Genomic DNA, 26,458 nt, shown 5'->3' with positions numbered 1-26,458 from the left:
AAGTCAATGACTTTCGAGGTCTTTGGGGAAAGCTCTGAGCTTGAGAAATTTGAAATATGTGCTTGAAGGTCCCTCGCTACCCGAATACTTTAGCTGCCTTTGCTCAGTAAAGATTTCTACCTTCCGACTTCCTTCCAAACAAGACTGTAGGCCATTGCAAAAGAAGGCTGTACGAGGCAGATATCTTCTCTGCGAGGTGCCACTGAATAGGATTTGCTGCTTTGGGAAAGCTCTAATTGAGAGTAACCTCAGTCTTTAGCCCAGCTGCAATACACCCTAGTTGGATAGGCTTGCAGTTTGATCCCAGGTTTCAGCAAATATTAGGGGGCGAACACTTAGACACGAGCCAAAGTGCGGTGAAAAATCACTCCAGCAGTGGGGTCCAGGGCAGGTCCAGTTGGATCTGGTCAGCTGGGCAGTTGCAGAAAAGGCCTCTTGTAGCCTATTATGTCCCTGTACCTTAAACAGGAGGTCGCTCTTATAACCCTTAGGGTCCATGTCTGTGTCCTAGGTGTAAGAGTAGGAGCAGGTGCAGTTTTCTAAGCTCTTCTCTCGGCGCAGCCAGCCGCAGCATTACTCTTCTGTTCTTTCAGAGGTCCAAACTGAGGAGGCTATTGGGGATGCTACATGTATGCCTGGCACAAGCCTGAGGTTGGGGAAAGCCCCTCGCAACTCCCTAACCAACGGTGTAGAAGCACCCAGGGGTGACCCAACCCACCTTAGCACAATTCCCTCTGTGCCCTACTTCAAAGAATCCACAGTGCCTTCTATTAAAAAAACAAGATTGCAGAACCCTTGTTTTCCTGTGTAGAGGGTGTGAGAAGTTGGCCTGATGTATGATGTCACTAGTTCTAGTGTACACCTTATATCAGTCCAAATACCCTTATGGTGATTGGTTGTAAAGTCAACCTTATAGACCAGCTATCCTAGTGGTAGCATGGACAAGAGCAGTCTTAGGCTAAACTCTGAATGGCATGTGAAGCCAGCTGTGATACCATATATAATCCCTTGAATACCAAATGAAAGGACACCACAACAGATATATATATAAAATAAAGTGTATTTATTCTAGTCAAACCCTCAGCACTCTTTATGAGATTAGAGGTAAGTACAACACAGTCTTATTTAAGCATACATTAAGTCACACAGGTAAGTAATACAGTTAGGCCCTAGGTGCCACGCAAACCATATACTAAGTAAGTGGTATAAGGACCACTGTCACGGAAATAGAATAGGCCTAGGCCTAGGGAATCGCTGGGGCTACACTACACTAGCGTTAGTTAGGAAGTGGGAGGCCCACGGGATTCGTGTGCAGAGTGGAAACACTCACGCGTAATGCGTAAAAGTCAATAGCAATAGTACAGTTTAGAAAACGGTAGATTTAGGACACTTCCGGAGTAGCTAGGAAGTTGAGACTTGAAAACTAGACACTAGGATAGTCACTATCCTGATGAGCACCGGAGTACCCAAGTTACCTAGCCCACAGGCTGCGAGTGCATAGGGGTGAAGATCCGTCGTTTTCGTCGTCGACTCCTATGGATGCCTGAAGAAAGATGCTGACAGCCAGTCAGTGAAGTGTCCGGTGGATCCCAAGGCTGGGATCAAGAAGAGAGGAAACCTGCAAGCAGAAGGGACAGAGTCATGGTCACTAGCCAGTGACCACGTGGAACCAGGAAGGAACCAGGCGATGTCGTGAAGATTGCAGGTGAAGGTGAAGCTTGTCGCTGCAGCCAGGAGGACCAGGAAGCGTCGAGGACGACCAGGACCAGGAGGCGAGCTGTCCCACGAAGGCTCTTGCTGTCGGCGGCGTCGAAGTTGGACTAGGACTCACCAAGCCTTGGCAAGCGGAACCCACAAAGAATGGAGGACTTGCTTCTGGTGCAGACCAGGAAGGTCTGGGGTGCTTCTTCTTTGCAGAGAAGCGGGAGCCAGTCTGGAGGAGCCAAACCAGCGCAGAAGATTTCAGGGTGCGTCGTCTCAAAGGCCACTAGCCAGAGGGCAAGCAACCGGACAGACGCGGCAAGCAGGAAAATGCAGAAGGGCCCCACGCAGGACTCGTGGAGTGTGGGGGGGCTGATCTTCGGTGCAGATGGTGCTTGGGGTTGGGGTTTCTCAATCCCCGGTGCACAACTTCGAGGGTGCCTCAGAAGCTGCGCTTTAAGTTACTAGCCACTTTTCCCAGGTAGCCGGTCCCACGTCGCTCGTCGCCTCCACGGATCTCAGCTTTGCTGTCGATGTGGATCAGGGTCGGAGAAGTCTGGAAGTCAAGGCTCTGGTCGGGCTCTGCAGTCGGTTCCTCGTAGAACGTGGGCAAAGCAAAGGGTAGTCTCTTGATGGTGCCTGTTTGCACAGGGTAGCCACTCCTTGGCTACAAGGGAGATTCTTCAGTCTTCTTCTTTCGTCGAATGTCGAAGGTCCAGAGTTTCTGTTCAGTTTTGCAGGTTCAGGATAATCTAAAGTCTTGAGGCCCAACTCCCACTCTTATACTAATCTGGGGGGCTGGGATACCTGCTAGGTCACGCCTTATGGGTGGGACCTGGGAGGGGGTGGTTACACCCACTTCCCTTTGTCCAGTTTCGCGCCAGAGCTGGGGCTGGAGTGCCCCAGCGCCGGTTTGAACTGGACTATGCAAGGAACACCTTGTGTGCCCCAGGCATGTCTCATTCCTTTCAGCCCACCCTGCCCCAATACACTAAAGGCTGTCTGGGAAGGTGCTAGCACCTCCCCAAGCAGGAAACCTATTGTCCAGGCCTCCCTGGCTGGGATCACTCCCAGCTGCAGGAGGTCAGACTTGTGTCGTGGCAGCAGCATCCATTTTGTGATGCTAAGGCTTTGGTCAGAGGCTAACAGTTGAAGTATGATTTTAACATGTCTCTCCCTCTAGAAGGGGGGAATAATATTCTCATGTCCAGAAATGGCATGGGGGTATTATTCCACAGTGTTAGACACCTTACACGACATGTTTCGATAAAGCCAAACCATAGTTACCATAACCGTCTAAGATTATAAGGCACTTTAAGAGTATATGGTAGGCTATATCATAGAACAGCTATAAGGACTTAGTTCCGAAAGCTGCAGACACGCTCAGCTCATGCTAGAGCACCATCTCACAGGTTACCAAGCACTCTGCCTCCAGGATTGTTAAGGCCTGCCATAGGAGTGACTGATAGGTACACATGTGTCTATATGTAAGTTAGGTATAGGAATACTACACCTAAGCAAGGGGTGATTACACGACCTTGCCCCAGCTGAGTGATCAGCCAGTTGTGTCAGAATGGGAGGCCAGGCCAGGGGTGGCATAATACATGCTGCAGCCCCTGGTAGGCCTAGGGAACACCTATGCCCTGGGTACCTAGGGTACACTGTACAGGGGCCAATAAGGTGATCCTATCCAAATGGGTTATGCACCTAAAGTACATAGTATTAATTTAGAGAGAACAGCAGGGCTGTGGGTCTGATTAGCAGGCCCACAGCCACATCTAAGTCGAAAACCAGTAAAGCAAAAGCAAAAAGTGCGGGTGAACATAGAAAGCAGACCCTACACAACCCCCCCCCCCCCCCCCCAAACTTAGGGACATTAAACTAACCTTGACCAGTTGAGTCTTCATGTTCTAAGTGGAAATATCTGGAGAGTCCATCTGCATTGGCATGGTCAGTCCCAGGTCTATGTTCCACTGTGAAGTCCATCCCCTGTAGGGAAATGGACCACCTAAGAAGTTTGGGATTTTCACCCTTCATCTGATTTAGCCACAAGAGGGGCTTATGGTCTGTCTGAATCTTGAAGTGAGTGCCAAACAAGTATGGCCTCAGCTTCTTCAGGGCCCAAACCACAGCAAAGGCCTCCCTCTCAATAGCTGACCAACGTTTCTCTCTAGGGGTCAGCCTTCTACTTATAAAAGCAATGGGCTGGTCTTGACCATCTACATTCAGTTGTGAAAGAACAGCTCCCACACTTAACTCAGAAGCATCTGTCTGGACAATGAACTCTTTGGAGTAGTCTGGACTTTTCAGAATAGGTGCACTGCACATGGCCTGCTTCAGGTCATCAAATGCTTTTGACAGCTTACTGTCCACTGAACTTTCTTTGGCATCTTCTTGGAGGTCAAGTCATTAAGTGGTGTCACTATGGAACCATAGTTCTTAACAAACTTTCTGTAGTACCCAGTCAGGCCCAAGAAAGCTCTGACCTGAGTCTGGGTAGTTGGAGGAGCCCAGTCCTTTATGGTCCGGATCTTGCTCTCCAGTGGTTGAACCTGACCCCCACCAACTAGGTGGCCCAGGTATACAACCTTGCTCTGCCCTATCTGGCACTTAGTGGCCTTGATAGTGAGGCCTGCCTTTTGCAGGGCCTCTAAAACATTCCTCAGGTGGACCAGGTGATCCTCCCAGGTGGAGCTAAAGACAGCAATATCATCAAGATAAGCTGCACAATAATCATCCAACCCAGTAAGGACTTGATTCACCAACCTTTGGAAAGTGGCAGGTGCATTCTTCAAACCAAAGGGCATTACCACAAATTGATAATGTCCTCCTGGGGTCGAGAAAGCAGTTTTGGCCTTTGCACTCTCAGCTAGTCTGATTTGCCAGTAGCCTGCTGTCAGGTCAAATGTGCTCAAAAACTTAGCAGCTGCCAGTCTGTCAATGAGCTCATCTGCCCTAGGTATTGGGTGGGCATCTGTCCTAGTGACAGCATTGAGACCTCTGTAGTCCACGCAAAACCTCATCTCTCTCTTACCATCTTGGGTGTGAGGTTTTGGCACAAGAACTACAGGACTAGCCCAAGGGCTATCTGAAGGTTCAATGACTCCCAGCTCCAACATCTTTTGTACCTCAACTTTTATGCAGTCCCCGACATGGTCAGGTTGCCTGTAGATTTTACTCTTCACAGGCAGACTGTCACCAGTGTCCACCTCATGGGTGCACCAGTTTGTCTGACTTGGGGTCAGAGAGAACATGTGTCTGTAGGATTGCAGAACCTGTCTGCAGTCCTGTTGCTGATGGACAGTGAGGCTGTCAGAAAAGACCACACCATCAACTGAGCCATCATCAGGGTTCTGAGTCAACAGGTCTGGGAGAGGGTCACTCTCTTCCTCCTGCCCCTCATCTGTAGCCATGAGTAGCCCCATGTCTGCCCTGTCAACATATGCCTTCAATCTGTTGACATGAAGCACCCTGTGGGGGCTTCTGGGAGTCCCAAGGTCCACCAAGTAGGTGACTTCTTTCTTTTTCTCAACAATAGTGTGGGGTCCAGACCATTTGTCTTGGAGTGCTGCTGGGGCCACTGGCTCCAACACCCACACTTTCTGTCCTGGCTGGTAAACAGACAGTACAGCCTTTTGGTCATGCCAAGCTTTTTGGAGTTCTTGGCTTGCCTCAAGGTTTTTAGAAGCCTTCTTCATATACTCTGCCATCCTGGAGCGGAGACCAAGTACATAATCCACTATGTCTAGTTTGGGTTGTCTGAGAGGTCTCTCCCATCCTTCCTTCACCAAACACAGGGGTCCTCTTACAGGATGCCCAAACAAAAGCTCAAAAGGGCTGTAGCCAACCCCCTTTTGTGGGACCTCTCTGTAAGCAAACAGAAGGCAGGGTAAAAGGATGTCCCATCTTCGCCTAAGCTTGTCTGGTAATCCTTTTATCATTCCCTTTAGGGTCTTGTTGAATCTCTCAACAAGCCCATTGCACTGTGGGTGATAGGGTGTGGTGAACTTGTAGTTAACACCACACTCCTTCCACATTGCAGTCAAGTATCCTGACATGAAGTTGGCACCTCTGTCAGAAATGACCTCCTTTGGAAAGCCCACTCTGGAGAATACTCCAAGCAGGGCCCTTGCCACAACAGGAGCTGTTGTGGCCTTCAGGGGAATTGCTTCTGGGTACCTGGTGGCATGGTCCACTATCACCAGTATGAATCTGTGCCCAGATGCTGTTTGTGGGTCCGTTGGTCCTACAATATCTATGCCCACTCTTTCAAAGGGGACCCCCACCACAGGTAGTGGTATGAGGGGGGCCTTTGTGGTGCCACCTGATTTGCCACTGGCTTGGCAGGTGACACAGGAGCGACAAAACTCCTTAGTATCTTCTGACATATGGGGCCAGTGAAAGTGAGGGACAAGCCTGTCCCAAGTCTTGTTCTGGCCTAGATGTCCTGCAAGGGGAATATCATGGGCCAAGGTAAGAAGGAAGCCTCTGAACTTCAGTGGTATGACCAACCTCCTGGATGCACCAGGCTTGGGGTCTCTAGCCTCTGAATACAGTAGCCCTTCATCCCAATACACTCTATGGGTACCTTGAGCATTCCCTGCAGCCTCAGCAGCAGCCAGCTGTCTGAGGGGTTCAAGAGAGGGGCAGTCTAATTGAGCCTGCCTCAGATCTGCCCTTGAAGGTCCCCCTGTCCCAAGAAACTCAACCTGATCAGGTTCAAGTTCTTCTAGGACAGTTCCTTCAGGGCTCTCAGAATCATCCTCCTGGGAGGGCTGATCCACCACCTGAGGCAGGGGGGAAGGCACAGCCTTAACCCTACTGCTCTTTCTCTTGGGTTGTGACTGGTCCATAGTTTCAGGATCCAGCACTTGTTCAGTGGTGCACTTTTTGGCCTGTGACCTGGTCACAGCAAGGACATGTGCATCTATCCCCAGCATTTCTGCATGGGTCCTATACTCCACTTCAGACCAAACTGAAGTTTCAAGATCATTGCCCAGTAAACACTCTACAGGAAGGTCTGAACTAACAACAACTTTCTTGAGGCCAGTTACCCCTCCCCAGGAGAAGTTAACAATAGCCACACTATGGGAGGTAGTGGCATTGCTAGCGTTGGTCACTAGGTAATTCTCACCTAGTATGATCTGTCCAGGGTCCACAAAAGCAGGTGTCACCATTGTGACACTAGCTCCAGTGTCCCTGTAGGCCTGAGCCATTCTTTGGTTGATTAAAGGAGTCTGTCTGTACTTGCCCAGGTTACTGGGGCCTACAGTAGAGGACAAAGCTAAGTCCCCATCACAGATCAGAACAGCCTGAGTAGGTACTCTGACTAGGCCAGAATCCTCCTCAGTTCCCAGGGTTAACCCTACTACACCCTTTTGCTGGGAACCACCACTTACAGCTGAACTAGGGGGTACAGTTGCCTTAGGGGCAATGGTGGCTGGGGGCTTAACCTTTTTGGTGCACTCACTAAACCAATGTGAGTTGGACTTACAATAGTTGCACCATGGTTTCTTTTGGCCATCTTTCTTTTTATCCTTTTTGGGACCACCCTCCCCCTGAGCCTTTTGGGGGCCTGGTGAAGACTTCTGGTCTTTTTGTTTCTGATCATTACCCTTCTGGTCTGCCTTTTTCTGATCACCGCCCTGGTTCTGGTTTTTCTGCTTAACTCTAGTCCTGACCCATCTATCTGCCTTCTTTCCCAATTCTTGGGGAGAAGTCAGATCAGAATCAATCAGGTGTTGATGCAATAGCTGGTTTTGACAGTTGTTAAGTATTTGCTCTCTCATGATCAAATTATACAATCCTGTATAGTCCTTAACCTTACTTCCCATTAGCCAGCCGTCCAGAGCCTTAGTGGCACAATCTACAAAGTCAGTCCAGTCCTGAGTCTGTGTCTTCTGGGTATCCCTGAACAACAACCTGTATTGTTCAGTGGTTAGGCCAAACCCATCAATCAGAGCACTCTTCAGGACAGTGTAATTATCTGCATCCTCATCACTAACTGTGAGGAGCTTGTCTCTGCCTTTCTCAGAGAAGGAGAGCCACAAGATAGCTGCCCACTGACTTTGGGGTACCTGCTGTACTTTGCAAGCTCTCTCCAAAGCAGTTATCCATTTGTGGATGTCATCCCCACACTTGTAGGGAGGGACAATCTTGCTCAGGTTTCTATTATCATAGTGCCTGTCTCTATCCTTAGGGATATTGCTGCCACCAGTGGGTTCTGACCCACTTAACTTTTGTTCTCTAGCCAGAGCAAGCTTCTCCTTGGCAAGGGCAAGTTCTTCCCTCTGAATCCTCAGATTAGCTTCCCTCATTCTGGCTTCATGCTCCTTTCTCTCAGGGGAAGTCATTCCCCTGTGAGAGGAAGCATTAGAGATGTTAGAGACATGGGAGTGGATGGATTCCCTTGAAGGGGATCTGTCCCTCCTGCTTCTCTGTGTAAGCCTACTTGGGGGTCTGTATGGGGGGACCCCATGCAAACTCCCATGTAAGCTTAGGTTAGCCTGGCTAAGTCTTCCTACTTGGCCCTGGCTGTCTACCTCTTCATCTGAAGTCCCCTCTGACTCCTCTGTGGTGGGTAGACCCTCCTCTGTACCTAGGGTACCTGCCTGAGATGGCCTAAGAATGTCATACTCCTCTAGGAGTTGTCTTAACTGAAGGAGGGTAGGGTTTGCACCCTGTTTTATTCCTCTGGAGGTACACGAGTGTCTCATCTCCTGGAATGTTAAGGTATCATATCTAGAGGGGGTCTTTTGCAAACCTGATCCTCCTGAGAGAGCATCTACTTGATCTCCTCTCAGAGACATGATCTAGTGAGGGTGTGGTGTGTACACCTACCTACACTAGTTGTATCTACTAAACCTCTCTAGTAGTTGTAGTCAGGGTGTGTTACTCCCTTCAACCTACAACTACAAAGTCCAGTAGGACTTAAGTATTATAATCTATGTTATATGTACCTAGACAATATCTGTGTGATCTTTCAATTTAGTATCTCAAGATTACAATGGTATTACAACAGCAAGCTCAGATCCCAACCGCTGCTCACCAATGTGAGAAGTTGGCCTGATGTATGATGTCACTAGTTCTAGTGTACACCTTATATCAGTCCAAATACCCTTATGGTGATTGGTTGTAAAGTCAACCTTATAGACCAGCTATCCTAGTGGTAGCATGGACAAGAGCAGTCTTAGGCTAAACTCTGAATGGCATGTGAAGCCAGCTGTGATACCATATATAATCCCTTGAATAACAAATGAAAGGACACCACAACAGATATATATATAAAATAAAGTGTATTTATTCTAGTCAAACCCTCAGCACTCTTTATGAGATTAGAGGTAAGTACAACAGTCTTATTTAAGCATACATTAAGTCACACAGGTAAGTAATACAGTTAGGCCCTAGGGGCCACGCAAACCATATACTAAGTAAGTGGTATAAGGACCACTGTCACGGAAATAGAATAGGCCTAGGCCTAGGGAATCGCTGGGGCTACACTACACTAGCGTTAGTTAGGAAGTGGGAGGCCCACGGGATTCGTGTGCAGAGTGGAAACACTCACGCGTAATGCGTAAAAGTCAATAGCAATAGTACAGTTTAGAAAACGGTAGATTTAGGACACTTCCGGAGTAGCTAGGAAGTTGAGACTTGAAAACTAGACACTAGGATAGTCACTATCCTGATGAGCACCGGAGTACCCAAGTTACCTAGCCCACAGGCTGCGGGTGCATAGGGGTGAAGATGCGTCGTTTTCGTCGTCGACTCCTATGGATGCCTGAAGAAAGATGCTGACAGGCAGTCAGTGAAGAGTGTCCGGTGGATCCCAAGGCTGGGATCAAGAAGAGAGGAAACCTGCAAGCAGAAGGGACAGAGTCAAGGTCACTAGCCAGTGACTACGTGGAACCAGGAAGGAACCAGGCGATGTCGTGAAGATTGCAGGTGAAGGTGAAGCTTGTCGCTGCAGCCAGGAGGACCAGGAAGCGTCGGACGACCAGGACCAGGAGGCGAGCTGTCCCACAAAGGCTCTTGCTGTCGGCGGCGTCGAAGTTGGACTAGGACTCACCAAGCCTTGGCAAGCGGAACCCACGAAGAACGGAGGACTTGCTTCTGGTGCAGACCAGGAAGGTCTGGGGTGCTTCTTCTTTGCAGAGAAGCGGGAGCCAGTCTGGAGGAGCCAAACCAGCGCAGAAGATTTCAGGGTGCGTCGTCTCAAAGGCCACTAGCCAGAGGGCAAGCAACCGGACAGACGCGGCAAGCAGGAAAATGCAGAAGGGCCCCACGCAGGACTCGTGGAGTGTGGGGGGGGCTGATCTTCGGTGCAGATGGTGCTTGGGGTTGGGGCTTCTCAATCCCCGGTGCACAACTTCGAGGGTGCCTCAGAAGCTGCGCTTTAAGTTACTAGCCACTTTTCCCAGGTAGCCGGTCCCACGTCGCTCGTCGCCTCCAAGGATCTCAGCTTTGCTGTCGATGTGGATCAGGGTCGGAGAAGTCTGGAAGTCAAGGCTCTGGTCGGGCTCTGCAGTCGGTTCCTCGTAGAACGTGGGCAAAGCAAAGGGTAGTCTCTTGATGGTGCCTGTTTGCACAGGGTAGCCACTCCTTTGCTACAAGGGAGATTCTTCAGTCTTCTTCTTTCGTCGAATGTCGAAGGTCCAGAGTTTCTGTTCAGTTTTGCAGGTTCAGGATAATCTAAAGTCTTGAGGCCCAACTCCCACTCTTATACTAATCTGGGGGGCTGGGATACCTGCTAGGTCACGCCTTATGGGTGGGACCTGGGAGGGGGTGGTTACACCCACTTCCCTTTGTCCAGTTTCGCGCCAGAGCTGGGGCTGGAGTGCCCCAGCGCCGGTTTGAACTGGACTATGCAAGGAACACCTTGTGTGCCCCAGGCATGTCTCATTCCTTTCAGCCCACCCTACCCCAATACACTAAAGGCTGTCTGGGAAGGTGCTAGCACCTCCCCAAGCAGGAAACCTATTGTCCAGGCCTCCCTGGCTGGGATCACTCCCAGCTGCAGGAGGTCAGACTTGTGTCGTGGCAGCAGCATCCATTTTGTGATGCTGAGGCTTTGGTCAGAGGCTAACAGTTGAAGTATGATTTTAACATGTCTCTCCCTCTAGAAGGGGGGAATAATATTCTCATGTCCAGAAATGGCATGGGGGTATTATTCCACAGTGTTAGACACCTTACACGACATGTTTCGATAAAGCCAAACCATAGTTACCATAACCGTCTAAGATTATATGGCACTTTAAGAGTATATGGTAGGCTATATCATAGAACAGCTATAAGGACTTAGTTCCGAAAGCTGCAGACACGCTCAGCTCATGCTAGAGCACCATCTCACAGGTTACCAAGCACTCTGCCTCCAGGATTGTTAAGGCCTGCCATAGGAGTGACTGATAGGTACACATGTGTCTGTGAACTCGAATTGGAGCCAGACGCGGTTGGGGGCAGTTGCAGACTACGGACACTCTCTCCTCTACTCGGAGATGGGCACCTCACACAAATACTGAGGACCGCTACGGATGAAATACGCCTTCCTAAACTAGGACTGACCCCCCCCCGTCGATTGACTGTATGACCCGGAATTATCGTCATACATAAATGATTGTTTAAAATACAGTGTTCAGCCGTGAACAAGTCGCATGTACAATAATACTAGAGGCGACGAAACACGTGTTGGCTTGGGAACTACTGTGAAGACTACAAACTCACTATGAAAACTTGAAAATTAAATTGAAGAAAGAAACGGAGACTCACTTGTTGTGTTACATGTTTTAATTAACGCATTAATATTTGCAAAAATTACTTCTGCGTGTGCTTAGGTACCTTTTTGTATTATTCCACAGTGTTAAACACCTTACACGACATGTTTCGATAAAGCCAAACCATAGTTACCATAACCGTCTAAGATTATAAGGCACTTTAAGAGTATATGGTAGGCTATATCATAGAACAGCTATAAGGACTTAGTTCCGAAAGCTGCAGACAGGCTCAGCTCATGCTAGAGCACCATCTCACAGGTTACCAAGCACTCTGCCTCCAGGATTGTTAAGGCCTGCCATAGGAGTGACTGATAGGTACACATGTGTCTATATGTAAGTTAGGTATAGGAATACTACACCTAAGCAAGGGGTGATTACACGACCTTGCCCCAGCTGAGTGATCAGCCAGTTGTGTCAGAATGGGAGGCCAGGCCAGGGGTGGCATAATACATGCTGCAGCCCCTGGTAGGCCTAGGGTACACCTATGCCCTGGGTACCTAGGGTACACTGTACAGGGGCCAATAAGGTGATCCTATCCAAATGGGTTATGCACCTAAAGTACATAGTACTAATTTAGAGAGAGAACAGCAGGGCTGTGGGTCTGATTAGCAGGCCCACAGCCACATCTAAGTCGAAAACCAGTAAAGCAAAAGCAACAAGTGCGGGTGAACATAGAAAGCAGACCCTACTGATGAATACAGGCCCCAGCTAGGCCCGCAAGACACAAGGGTTCGCTCTCCTGTAACGGAATCTATAAGGAAGTTGGCACGGAAACTGCAAAGTACAAAAACAACGTTTATTAACCCTTAAGGGTGGTCCTACAATCCACACAACACTCTTCAGTATTGCATGGAGTAGCACACAGAACTTGCGTACACAGTCCCCTTTTATACACAACAGAGGGGCTCATAAGTGGGTGGATACAACATGAGGTCGAAGAACATTACCATTTATGGTCATTCTCGATACTGAATCAATACATGGGCGGAGCCAGCACACTCCTTGAGCCCGCGAAAACACATGGTCAAGCAAAGCTAATTATAACAGATGTGGTCAAGTCTGGGCATGCGCTAGATGGACGGGAGAGCTATTTATAACTGTTACTAGGCAGATTACAAGAGCAACTAACACAGAGGTCGGACTCTCCTCGTGGCGGACACGTGGCAGCATGGTAATACAAAATGGAGTCCGGACTTCGGTCAACATAACGAAGAAAACATGATCGCAAGGGAAAGCATTAATGTTTTCAGTAAATGCTTAATCACATTCTGCCTTAATTTACAACAGACGACCCTTTCAGCATTTACTGAAGACATCCGGTTTCCAAGAATAATCATCATATATGTCAATTATCATCATTCCTTTAACCTCTTTAGCTAGACCCTTTTGGTGAGCAACATCGGCAACAGCTTTCTTATCTGGAATGCAGAATGAAATGCATACAGAACAGCACAATGGTCCACATTGAATACACATACAGAAAAGGAACAGAATTGCTATAATAATACAGAGACCAGTTAAAACCTTCCATCCCCAGGCAGTAACCAATGCCCAAAACCAACCAGAAAAGGACCAAGTGCCGTTTTCTGTGTGGATTTCAGCTGCTATTTTATGCAGCTTATTAATGGCGTTATAAACGGATGGCGTATGATCAGGAATGAACACACAGCAGCTACTTCCAATAATTTTACAGGCTCCACCTCGATCGGCTAGCATTACATCTAATACCATACGATTCTGTAATGCAACAATCCTAGTTATTTGTAACTCTTCCGTAAGATTCCCAAGAGCAGCAGCAGTCTGATTAGTCACTGCTTCTACCACTCTTGTTAATCTTCGGATCTTCCTACTATTCAAAGCGGCTCCAACAAAGAAAAACAGTCCTAAGTTAAAGTCAATATACTGTTGCAAGCTAGTATCAGTTTGATCCACATCGTCAATCGATAAAGTACGTTTATATCTATTTACAGTCACATTATTCAACAATTTCAAATCCTTATGATATGACGCGGGTGCTAGGAATACAGGAGGTAATAGGAATGATACATAGCATACCCCAGACCACCCAGCCGGCAAACGGTAATAACCTTTATTTCCACACACAAAGTAGGTATTATGGGACGCTAGGAAGGTACTGTTATTCAACCCGTCAATGTTCAATACGGTTATGCAATCACTGACACCAACAGGGATTAAACCCACACTCTGGACACACAGGTCCGCTTGAGCTTGTGCCACTTGGATCACGAATTTGTCCTTCCCCGCAGTGTCTCTTGTGTTCGTGAAGATATAGGGAATGGATTCATTGTCCGGTCGGTACTCTTCCCATTCCCAAATTGTCCCATTCGCTTGTGGATACCCATTCTGGTCTTGATGGCATTCTCTATTAAGTCTGAAAAGCAATCGTCCCACTGTCGGTTTCCAAGTGGCAAAAAGCAAAGTGTACCATGCTCTACAAGAGCCATTATGAGAGAAAGGAAGTGGTATGAATGGCGTACCTCCTTTCTTCTGATGGGCCGGCATCATCCCACATATCCAACAGTTCGTAGCGTTCGTAGCAACGTGGGTATGATGCAGCATCTGAATGAAAGTGTTATTCAGATAGGACTGTCGATGCTTCAACTCTTGATACGGCAATGTATAAAAGTAGTGCTCTGCAGGCACTGGAGTCGTCAGCACAAGTGTTTTCCGAGCAGGAGTTACCTCCTCCACAAACCATGTGGTTATGCCAACAATAGCTACTGTTAGCATGAACCCCAACGCACAAAGGATTTTCTTCTTCTCCATGTCAAAGGAAACAATACCCTGATATCTTCCTGAAACTAAAAAGTCTGTCAGAACTCTTCCCCTTGGGCAGCGGTTGATTTCTTCACCAACCGGCCAAGACGGGTGTCACTACACTAATGCAGGGCTGATCCCCCCCCCCTTGCCTCATCGGCTCTCCGTGTCACTAACCCAAGGGCCGTTCTGACAGTATGTCCCGGCACTGGAAACCTTATTTCCTTGGTCGAAGATGATATCGCCTTCCTCCAGAAGTCGTGTGGTCCGGAAAGAGCTCCTCAGTGTCTCGTGGCTCAGCAGCACGGCCTGTCTCTGCTGCCAGGATTTCTCGTTGATCGGTCAGCACGGCAGACTCCACCAATCCGGGCGGTACCTTTCGACAGTGCAAGGAATGGATCCAATTCTTTCGGTTCGAGACTCGCACAGCCGTCCTCGTTGCAAGGAGGACTTGCTCAGGGCCCACCCATCTCGGTTCCAAGCTGTTCGTTCTGTCGAAGACTTTCACCATGACATGGTCCCCAGGCCGGAGACCATGTCCTTCGCCGGTAGACCGATCAGGGAGCGCCTCTCGGACCTGTTGATGAATAGAAACCAAGTTATCCGTTAACTGTGCCAGATAATCGCTCATCATTACACAAGGTACATCATACACAGCCTTAGGCCTTGGTGGACCCCAAATGTTCATTGGGCGTCCGAATACTATTTCGTATGGCGTAAGGCCGGTTCGAGAGTGTGGTACTGACCTAATTGACAATAACGCCAGTGGCAGGGCGTCTGGCCAAGTCAAAGACGTTGAAGCTTGGATTTTGGCGATCTTAAGCTTCAGTGTACCATTATACTTCTCGACTAGTCCGGCAGACTGGGGGTGAAACACGGCATGAAACTTCTGAGTGATGCCTAGGCCCTTCAAGACATACTTTATAACATCCGCTACAAAGTGAGGGCCATTATCACTCCACAGAAGTCTACAGACGCCGTATCGAGGGAAAAACTCTTTTAGCAGTAGCTTCGCCGTGGTCATTGCAGTATTATCTTTCGTAGGGTACGCCTCAACCCATTTGCTGAAAGCGCAAACCACTACTAGAACATACTTTAAATTGTTACAGCGCTCAAGCTGGATGTAATCCATCTGCAGAACCTCAAAGGGTGCAGTAGGTGTCGCAAATCCTCCTGCTGGAGTTCGAGTGCCTTTCCCTGGGTTATACTTCAGACAGATCATGCAGGTCTGCACCACCCTCTTTGCCGTGCTAGCAATCTCTGGATGCTCCCAGACTTGGGTAAGCAATTTCACAATTGCGGAAGCTCCAACATGTGCTAGCCCATGTGCCATCTGAACCATAGGTTGTACAAAGGCCGTGGGTAATTTCCATCTATCCATCTGCTTATTTCTCCAACAACCCTCATCATCCAGCTCTCCTTCGCTAGCCCATTGTTCCCGCTCTTTATCAGAAGCGGTCCTTTGCATTTCTCGCACTTCTTCCTTCGCATCACGCCATCTTTCCACCTGTGATTTTACTACATACATGGCAGTAGCGCCGGGCTGCATCGCAGTCTCCCGTGCTATTCGGTCTGCTAATGCATTCCCTTCTCCAACTTTATCAACCACTTTCCTATGGGCGCTACACTTAACAATGGCAATTTTCTTCGGGTATGTCAATGCGGTTAAGAGATTGTGGACTAACTCTCCATGCATTATCTGTACCCCATGTGACGTTAAAAACCCTCTCTCCTTCCAGAGTAGGCCGAAATCGTGCGCTACTCCGAAGGCATAGCGGCTATCTGTGTAAACATTCACACACAATCCTGTACTGAGCTCACATGCCCGTGTTAATGCTATCAGTTCCGCTGCTTGAGCTGATTTCTGTGGTATGCGTGCTGTCTCCACTATCGTTTGTAACGTGGTAATTGCATACGCTGCTGAAGTCGTACCATCTGGTAGCTTCAGGCATGATCCATCTACCCACAACTCTCCATCTACATCTGAAAAGGGCGTATCTTGGAGATCAATACGACCCTTTGTTTGTTCCTCAGTCACAAGAATACAGTCATGCGCTTTCTGTGCCTCCGGCTGGGTCTCGGGGTATGGCAACAATGTGGCCGGGTTTAATGTCACGCACCTTTTCAACGTAATATGAGGAGCCAAAAGCGTCAACTCATATCCCGTTAAACGGGCACTGGTCAAATGCTGTGTCTTTGTTTGGTTAAGCAGGGCATCAACAGCATGGGGAACTAACACCAACAGCTTATGGGACAACACGATTCCTTCACTCTGCCGTATTGACACAGCTGTCGCCGCAACCGAGCGAAAACACCCTGGTAATGCTCGGGCGACAGGATCAAGTACGGCCGAAAAGTATGCACAAGGGCGCTGCTTATCACCATGCATCTGCACTAAGACTGATAATGCACATCCATCTTTCTCATGCACATACAACGAAAAGGGTTTTGTATAATCAGGGGTCCCTAACACTGGTGCTGAACAAAGGGCCTGTCTCAATTGCTGAAACGCAGCATCACACTCATCTGACCAGGGGATCGGAATGGGCGTGTCTTTTGTCAAGAGAGCTAGTAATGGCTTGGCTATGTGTGAAAACCCCAATATCCACTGTCTACAAAAAGAAACAAGACCCAAAAATGCACGCACATCCTTCTGCGTGGATGGTCTCGGTGTGTCCAAAATTACTTGAATACGATCTGGCGTGAGTGCACGCCCCTCCTTAGACAAAAGGTGACCTAAATAAATCACCTTTGGTCTACAGAATTGCAATTTCTTCCTAGACACTTTATGATTGTGGGATGCTAAAAAGGAAAGTAGGGATAACGTGCTCTTCTCACACAACTCCAGGGTGTCAGCCGCCAACAAGATGTCGTCGACATATTGAATGAGGGCGACCCCCTCGAGTAAAACAAAGGAATCCAATTGTCGTTTCAAAGCCTGACTGTAAATACTAGGGCTTTCTGTATAGCCTTGGGGAATTCTACAAAAACGATAAGATCTATTGTTTAATGTGAACCCAAAAAGAAATCGGCTATCAGGGTGAATGGGAATGGAAAAGAAGGCATTCTTCAAATCAATCACTGAAAACATGGTCGCCGTAGGCGGGACCAAGGTAAGCAACGTCGTGATATCGGAAACCACCGGGTACTGAGGTATCACGATCTTGTTTACCTCCCTCAAATCAATTATGAACCGATAGACCTTTGCATCCGTGTCCTTTTTCAAAATAGGGAGAATCGGACTGTTACAAATATTATAGGGAACTTCTTCCACTACCCCTACTGCTATCAAGTCTTGCACAATCTGTATGAGAGCCTCCTCGCCCTCCTGGGAAATACGATACTGCGGGAGGCGTGGTAACACCGCCCCCTCCTGGACGCTAATGTGGACCGGAGGAATCACCATTTGTCCCACATCTGTGTCCGAAGTCGCCCATAAAGCTCGGGGGAGGGTAGCCAACAACGCATCCTCTGATATCGTACACATCCGCCCAGACCGGGGGTAGTTGTCATTTAATATCACCCTCACACCCTCAGGGGAGCAGCGGATTGTAGCCCTAAAGTACTTTAACATATCAAGGCCCATAATGTTATCCGGTGTATACGGAGCAAGCAGAAACGGACAGGGCGCAGAAAAAGAATCAACCTTAAATGTAAGGGGCTGTGAAAGAGGGCTTCGGGAGAGTGTACCGTCAAACCCTACCGATGTAACCACTGAGCCGGATGGGGGAGCCCCCGGAACCAAGTACCTAGACAATGCACTACGGGTCGCTCCTGTATCTACTAGGAACTGATCAGTAGAACCTAAAACTTCAGCCGATACATAAGGACCCGTCTGATCGACCGGCACCTCAACTGATTCAGACCCCCATCCAACGCATTCCTATGCATGCTGCGAATCGTGATATCCCGATCGATCGATGTCCGACACATGATACTGGTGCTGGCGATCGAAAACATTTGAGCTATCTCGGTGCTGCCCAGCAGTATCGAAACGGGCATTATCATTAGAATTCCCTCTAAAGTTCGAGGAACCCCCTCTACCTCTCGGGCCACCCGGAGTATGCCCCTGACGTGAAGCACGCAACACTGGGCAATCCCTGGCCCAATGGCCCAATTGCTTGCAATACGCACACTGGTTCCTATTCAAATCAGATCGGCCCGAAGGGGGACCATAAGATCCGCCCCTTCCTCTATTATTACCCCGTCGGGGCGGGCCATATACTTGTGCTAACATCACCTTATTCTTGAGGTCTTTCGATTTCTTCTCTTCCTGGCCCTTCGCCTCGTGCTCCTGACGCTCATAATACTGGGCGATAGTCAGAAGGGCCGTCGGCGTCGCGGAGGACCAGGAACTGTCGCTCGCTTTTAACCGGGCCGCAACTGCCGGTAGCAGATTAGCCACATATTTGTCCGCGAAAAGGTGGCGGCCCGTGTCGTCAGTAAGCGACTGGCCACTAAAATCATGAAACGTCTCCTCAAAGCTCGTAAAGAAGTCCGCAACTGACTCGTCAACTTTCTGTTTACATGCAGCTAACATATTCCAGTCAATCTTTTTAGGGGGGATAATCGTCTTCAACTTAGCCACAATAGCCGCAGGGAGATCTAAAATATTCTGGGGTGGTTTCTGTGCGGGCTTCCGTTCCCTATCCTCATCCTCAAGGTCAGACCACCGGGCCTTAAAGGCAACCGCATCATCTACCTTTCGGACAGAGCGCCACGTATCCGGTGGTAGGATAAGGCCAAAGAACAGGTCTATATCTGCTAAGGTCATAATGCAAGAATTCAAGGCCCCCTCGACTTCCTCATAGAAGGCCGCTGGATTCTTGCGGGGGTCAGGCAACGCATTCTTTAATGCCATAACATCGGCCCTATGCCATGGAGTGTAAACCCAATTATACACAAAATATCCCCTTGCATCGGCGGAGTTAATGTCCGAGCTAGTCCCCGCTCCTTTAGGAGGAACATACAAAGGCGCCGCCTCTCGCATTGGTTTAGCATGCACTATGTCATCCTTATCTGACTGGGAGGCGGATGGATGTCCCCCTGCTGCAGACGAATCCGACTGCTTCTCCTCCTCCGTTTGTTGACGTGCTTTCTCTCTAAGGGCCAGCACCTCGTCCCGCAAAGCGAACAGCCGCCGAGCCGCCTCAGGAGCCTTAGGGGGAGAAAAAACACCATTACGTAATGCTCCGGCATCCGAAGACACTTCGTCAGGCTCAAGGACACTGGAATATTTTCGGAAAGCAGCAATTACTTCATCCGCGAAATGAGACAGAAAATACACCCTCTCTCTATCTTGCCACGACCCCCAAGTATGGAACAACTCCTCCTTAGATATCTTGCCCTTAAGGGCACGGAGGGAAAGTTTCCGGAGCTCAGCCATATGCTCGGCCGATAACATGGACCGTGTGTCTACCTTACCCGAAGCCGGGCCAGAATCTTGCGGCCGCGGAGCGGATGCGCCAACATAAGGGGGCGGAGAACGATCTAGCAAATAAAAATCATCATCAGGATTATTAAGGACAGGATAAAGTGGCTGACGAACAACATATTGACCCGAGACCTGTAGCCTACGCTCTTTCTCTTGTCTGTCCGTTTGCTCTTTGTCCTCCCGACGCTTCGCTTCCTGCGCTCGCACATGATCATTCTTTCGTTGCTCCTTATCAAACAGCGCTTTCTCACGTTTCTCTCGCTCACGCACTTCCTTCACCCATAATCGCACACACTCAAACATATCCTGACGAGCACGTCGCTTACACATACACTGTTCCACATACTCAATCTTACGTATATCAAACGATCCATACAAAAGCCATCGCAACTCAGGATCCTTCTTCGTGTATTTCCTCCATAGCGTGCTGTACATTATGGAAGAAAGACCATGCTTCACATACATATCCCAATTAGGAGTCCCCTCTGGGGGAGCTGGAGCAGATTCCTCGAGGTTCAACCGGTTACCCAAACAGCAGCACCACTTACGGAGTGCGCTAAAAGCAGGCATGCTAGGAATAATGCAAAATATGCAATATTATAAAGAAAAATGGCACTTAATCGTTGCGCCGTTCAAAGTTTACACAGCTCCGGAGAAATCTCTCCACATTACCTGCCTATATGTGTTGCAACGCATATATTTTCACAAAGACAAATTCAAAATATGACTAGTCATCATCAATCAAACTCAAATAGCCAACCCAGGCTTCAAAAACTCGGAGCAAGTACCGTACAACGGTTCTTACCAATCAAGAGTCCAGGTTCCAACTGCCAAGCTCCACAATCGCCCAAACGGCTCTCACGGCAGGACCGACAGAAGAGGTCTCAGTCGATGACCGGCGCCACCCAGACGGTCAGCTCGGAAGGGAAGGAAGAAAACCTCGGGATGCCAGGGCTAAGACGCCGCTGGCAGTGATCACGTCCCCGGCCAAACTCCTCACCTTCGTCGCGACCAGTCCTTCGAGCATCCGAGTCGCCGATGAGCCCCACGTGACTGGCGCCAATTGATGAATACAGGCCCCAGCTAGGCCCGCAAGACACAAGGGTTCGCTCTCCTGTAACGGAATCTATAAGGAAGTTGGCACGGAAACTGCAAAGTACAAAAACAACGTTTATTAACCCTTAAGGGTGGTCCTACAATCCACACAACACTCTTCAGTATTGCATGGAGTAGCACACAGAACTTGCGTACACAGTCCCCTTTTATACACAACAGAGGGGCTCATAAGTGGGTGGATACAACATGAGGTCGAAGAACATTACCATTTATGGTCATTCTCGATACTGAATCAATACATGGGCGGAGCCAGCACACTCCTTGAGCCCGCGAAAACACATGGTCAAGCAAAGCTAATTATAACAGATGTGGTCAAGTCTGGGCATGCGCTAGATGGACGGGAGAGCTATTTATAACTGTTACTAGGCAGATTACAAGAGCAACTAACACAGAGGTCGGACTCTCCTCGTGGCGGACACGTGGCAGCATGGTAATACAAAATGGAGTCCGGACTTCGGTCAACATAACGAAGAAAACATGATCGCAAGGGAAAGCATTAATGTTTTCAGTAAATGCTTAATCACATTCTGCCTTAATTTACAACACTACTCTCCTACAGAGGGGTTCCCATGGAATTGATCAACTCCTACTCTGTGGTCACTTTTAACCATTTCTGGGGGCAGGTCCTCTCCCACTTGGATTGGTGTCAACTGACAGGGGACCAACGTGGAACCCTGCTGAGTCATAAGCTAAGATTTACCTGTGACAGAGTAGGCTCTTTGACAGGATGACCGTCACGGCTATACCCAGGATCATGATTACCTTCCTAAGAACAAGCCCTTTTCCTGCTTTGGGAGCAGTTTTCACGCATCGTCAAGTTTGCTTTTTAGCTGTCAGTTGACATTGGGATCTCCTGGAAATAGCCTTCCAGAGATTTTAGGCTTGGAAAATGTCTCAAAGTCTTTTCCAAAACATTTATTACAAATCTGACTTCACCAGGGAAATGGGTTTATAATATTTCAATAAGTCCAAGATTGAAATTTGTTGTTTTCTAGCAGGAGATAACATTAGTTTATTAATATTGTATCCCATTTCTTTCCTATGGAACAGCCAATGATGTTATAGTAAAACTAGCTTTTGGGGCTTTTTCACTAGAAGTATATATTTACTATTAAGATTTTACATTATCCTACTTTTGAATATCATGCACCCCACCATATAGGCAGTAAGACCTACTTGGGGGTTATTAATAGCTTAAAGGGAGCTTTAGGCCTGTCAAAAGGAGTTAGCCAGGGTACAGAAGGTCGGCCCGCAGTAATGTTTACACTGTGGCTGTATTTGGTGGTATATTGGGTGCTGTTTCCACTTGTGACATTTAATTTGCAGGTTCTGTGTACACTTTTATACCATACGCTAGGGTCTTATGTAAGTTAAATTTGCCAATTAGGGGTATGACAATTTTATCATTTTGAAAGGATGAGCGCAGACACGTTACCCTGGTTAGCGGAAGTGCACTGGGTTCTTCAATTGGCAGAATCATAGGGACCGGTAAAAAACCAAAATTCTGAGCGGACCCTGTAGAAAGGGCTTATTTCCAATCACAATTCCCTGTGACCTGCAAGTAATGTGGGGCACAAAGAGGCATTGCCCTCATGTTTGTGCAAAATACAGGGATGTTTTGCGACTCCTCTGGCAGGCTCACAGCATGGAAATGTATGATATTGTCCTTGTAAGACAATAACCATTTGTACTGTTGCAGCCATCTGTGAGGTACAGCTTTAACTGTGTGAGTGACAACTGTAGACATAAGGCAGAAGCAGAGTTCCATGTACCGCTTTGCTCCCGCCTGTACCCCTTTTGTGGCTTAAGACCACTTTTGCTGTCTGGCAAGACCTCATCTGGCCACTACACACAACACAGATGTACACGTACAGAAAAAGTTTTTGGGTCATCCTTCCTTAGCCATTAGCTTGTTCTGATGAGCTCCCTTCAGATATTGAATTCATGGAATGTTCATCCTGTTTTGGATCAGCCCACTGGATTTTACAGATGTTTACGTTTTATGTATTCCATTGGGAAGGACAAAGTAGTCCACCTGAATAATTTTAAAGCTATCCCAGTCTTTCTCCCTGTTTATGGGCATTGCTTGCCCTGCCTCCTCTTCCCATAGGCCTCCCTCCTTCACAAGTCACTAAATTTACAGCACACAGCATGGGGTTCCCACCGTGTCGTCCTCCATCTGCTGTCTGTCGTTGTGAAACCCCATGCACCAAACAACCTGTATTTAAACAGGCTTGTGGTTTTTTAGGGGGGAGTGGCCCTAATCTTTTTCATTGCAAGTGAAACGAGAACTGGTATCCCTTGAAGCTGCATGATCTTCATGTATGTGGAAGATGGTGAGTTCTGATCTTATAGCTCCGTGGCAGCTGAGAGGTTGGATTGTCATGGACAACCATAAAACATGCTCACAGTGGTCCGTATTTCATCCTCTCTCAGGCAGCATCCTTTGGTTAAGATGTACTGCGGCATGATCACCGCTAGCAGGCAGTCTGCCATCTTCCTTCATTAGAACTGGAAAGACTAATTGTATCTTTTTATTGCCCCAGGTTTAAAAAAAAAATTACAAGAAAAACACCTAAAAATTTTCTTATTCCAGTCGTACCAATGGAATGTGCACCCTAGTGACATGCTTCAGCACCACAAAATAGCTACAGCATTTACTTGTATTGTTTTTCCTTTTGTTGTGCAGCATAACCTTATTTCAAACCAATGCAAACCAATATGGCAGACCCCTGATCTTGGTAGTCCAAAAGGTTAAATGATAACTCTGGTGATACCGCTCATTTGCAATCGATGCCAGACCCCCATATGCTGTATGAGAGACAGCGATTTGTATTTCTCAGAGCCTGGTCGGCACCCTCACTTTCATCTAATACCTGGGACATGCCACTGGATTTTATTGCTGCTGTTGACTTAAAGGCAAGCTCTACTTAGCAGATTGTTCTGTAATATTGCATACTAAGTGACCAGGACAGTGTTGTATCCTGCATGTTTAGTATTCAATGTCCCCTGCTCTTCTTATAGTTTTCTTTCGACTGCTACCTTTTAGTAGTCCCCAGGTCACTTATTTAAGGTTTCAGGGGTGTGAACAGGTTTGCTGCAGGTCCTCGTATATGGTGGGTTTTGGGGACAGAAGTCTTGATCCCAGTCCTCTAACATGGTTCGGCCCACTCCTCTCACAGATAACTGATTTTGGAACACGTAAGTAACATTGTAGAGCGGTGCACTTTTGTGTTTGTACCTAATATAACCCTGCAAGTTACAGTACAATTAGAAGGCTGCATCCCTACTTGTCACTGTTTGCTACTGTATTGCGATCGCAGGCATAGACCTTTTTGAACCACTTTTCCTTTAGTCTTGAGCATACTAGCTGAGCACAAGAAGTTGGGCTGATGATAGACCGCAACTCTGGAGGGAAGCAAAAAGCCACCTCTTTAAACGTGGCAAAACTCTGGTTAAATAGTTATCCCTATGACTTTCCAACCTAATCCCTCATCAGCTTGCATGTAAGATTTTGGTCTTTGACAGCAGAGCTGTCGCTCAAGATCTTGCCCTCTGTATATAGACAAAACTGCTAGCTTGCCTCGGATAAGACTTCTTGTGTAGGATAATTCTGCAGATCTAACAGACGCACACAATGGACGCCATTTTCATCCTTCCAAATATTATAGGCTCACTATCTCCCCAGATTTAGCAGACTAGATAGCAGAGTTTTTCCAAAGTTTATAGTACTAACCCTCCAGATAAGGCAGGATCTCAAAGCGTGCCTCTCCAGATCTTGCCGGATCTCACTACAGCAGTACTATCCATCTAGTTCTTACAGGCTCTTGCCATAGAAAGCACCACTGTACCTCAAGAGTTAATATATTTTTACCCCTCTAGTTTGTAGAGGCTAATACAACAGATTGCGCTGTTAACCCCTACAGATCCTAGAGGCTCTTACCATACCAACGTCTTTGTGGAGAAGGGAGGAGTCAAGGGTTGGGTAGGACACTTCTCCAGATCTTCAATATTGTTAAACAGAGGACCTATCCTCCTGTTTGTACAGGCTCTCAAAGTTGGTGATAGCAGGATAACTTTCCAGGTCTCACCAAAGACCGTACTGGAGGCAGGGCTGTGATGTACAGGGCCACAAATATGTTCTCTATTGGTGGATTTTGAGAATGGATGTCTGCTGTTGTTGCAGGCCTCCTTCACACATCCACTCCCCCCCCCCCTCCCCCAATCTGTATATCTGTTAACATGGAGTGTCAAAATAAATCCTAACTCAACAATACTTTTGTGATCAAACTATCTGCATGCAAATCCTTGTACCCAAACTCAAAGCACCCGAGCCCGATTGATCCACCAGGCAGTGTGCCAAAACTTGAGCAGAATATGTATGGCTAACATCCAGAGACCTGCTTATATCAGCGGTGAACTACATTTCTTTATCCCTATTGAAGAGTTTTCCCTGAATTGTGTATGTTTGCTTTACCAAAATTATTCCTCGACATAACAGGTCTTGATAGCTTGTTTGCTTCATACCCAGGTTACCACATTGCCTTCAGTTTAGTAGTTGGGTTCATTTTGGTGTGGTCACCTTCGCTAACTTAAAAAAAATCCTTAAGCTGAATTCAGAATGTTTTGTTGTTTGCCACCTGACTTTCTCTTCATGGCACCACCTTAGAGTGAGAAATGTGATCATTCACAGCTCTTTGAAAAGGTAGTATTCTAATTGATAGTACTCATGCACCCATCATGCTGTCTCTTTTGCAGCAAGTTTTTATCGCATACTGTTAAACATACTACTCTAAAAAGAACTAACCGTAAGTGTAAGAAAGAAACCACTTCCCAAAACTCTTGCATGGAAGTTTATTTGGAGCTGGATAACACTCTTTGTATAGTCTGCCATAAAGGTGATTTTAACAGATGTAGGACGGCAACAGAAAAGTTTTGAAATGTGAGGGTAAGCAACATAATAAAATATTGTATTGTCCCATTTCTGAAAGTGGTACTTGACACGTTTGTCAATCTCCTGTTGTTAAATTTGCATGGCTCTCACATGCATGTGACTGTCTAGATGTCCATTCTATTTTCTTACATTTGAATTCTTTTTTTCTTCCCCCCAGAGAATTGTTACTGCACAGAGTTTATCAGAAGACGATGTTGAATGAGAAGAGGCTATGACATTCTGATGCTTCTTGAGGGAGAAATTGCACCTATGATGATGGGTGGTGTGTTGTAAAAGCCACCATGGCACCCATTGGATTGTATAGTGCATTTAAACATTTTAGATGGGAGAGGTTGGATTTTATTTATTGACTTTTGATAATAAAATCTTTATATTTGCATCCAGTAAGGTACCTATAAAGGGTAAACGGATTACTTTGCTGTTAACTGTACAGTTGAAATGCACAGGTTATAGCACTTGAAATTACTGCATTCTGTAAGTAAAAGGCAATAAAATGTAATCTCCCTCTGTGTGACTATCTTTCATTATAGTCTTGTCCAGATGTTTATTTTTAATTGATCAAATGTGCATTCTGTATAGTTAAACGTGTGTTCGGCAAGCGAGCATTAAAGTTAGTTGTTGGTGTTTCATCACCAAACCATCTGGCCCAGCACAGGATCACCTTTTTATTATTGCCAATCATATCTCAAGGAGATTATTATTCCTTCA

General features: G+C 47.4%; 1 protein-coding gene across 1 annotated transcript in view; it reads left to right on the top strand.

The window, feature by feature from the left end:
- Positions 1 to 26,257, top strand: part of TOMM20 (translocase of outer mitochondrial membrane 20) — a 65,434-nt gene extending 39,177 nt beyond the window's left edge. The window contains exon 5 of the mRNA XM_085648775.1: positions 25,908 to 26,257. Within this exon, the coding sequence (XP_085504901.1) occupies positions 25,908 to 25,952 (45 nt within the window). The 3' untranslated portion in view covers positions 25,953 to 26,257. The remainder of the gene's footprint in view (positions 1 to 25,907) is intronic.
- Positions 26,258 to 26,458: the final 201 nt, after the last annotated feature.

This window comes from Triturus cristatus, chromosome 3_2, assembly GCF_964204655.1.
Source record: "Triturus cristatus chromosome 3_2, aTriCri1.1, whole genome shotgun sequence".
NCBI classification, from domain to species: Eukaryota; Metazoa; Chordata; class Amphibia; order Caudata; family Salamandridae; genus Triturus; species Triturus cristatus.
This window is presented reverse-complemented; position numbering and strand designations above follow the sequence as displayed.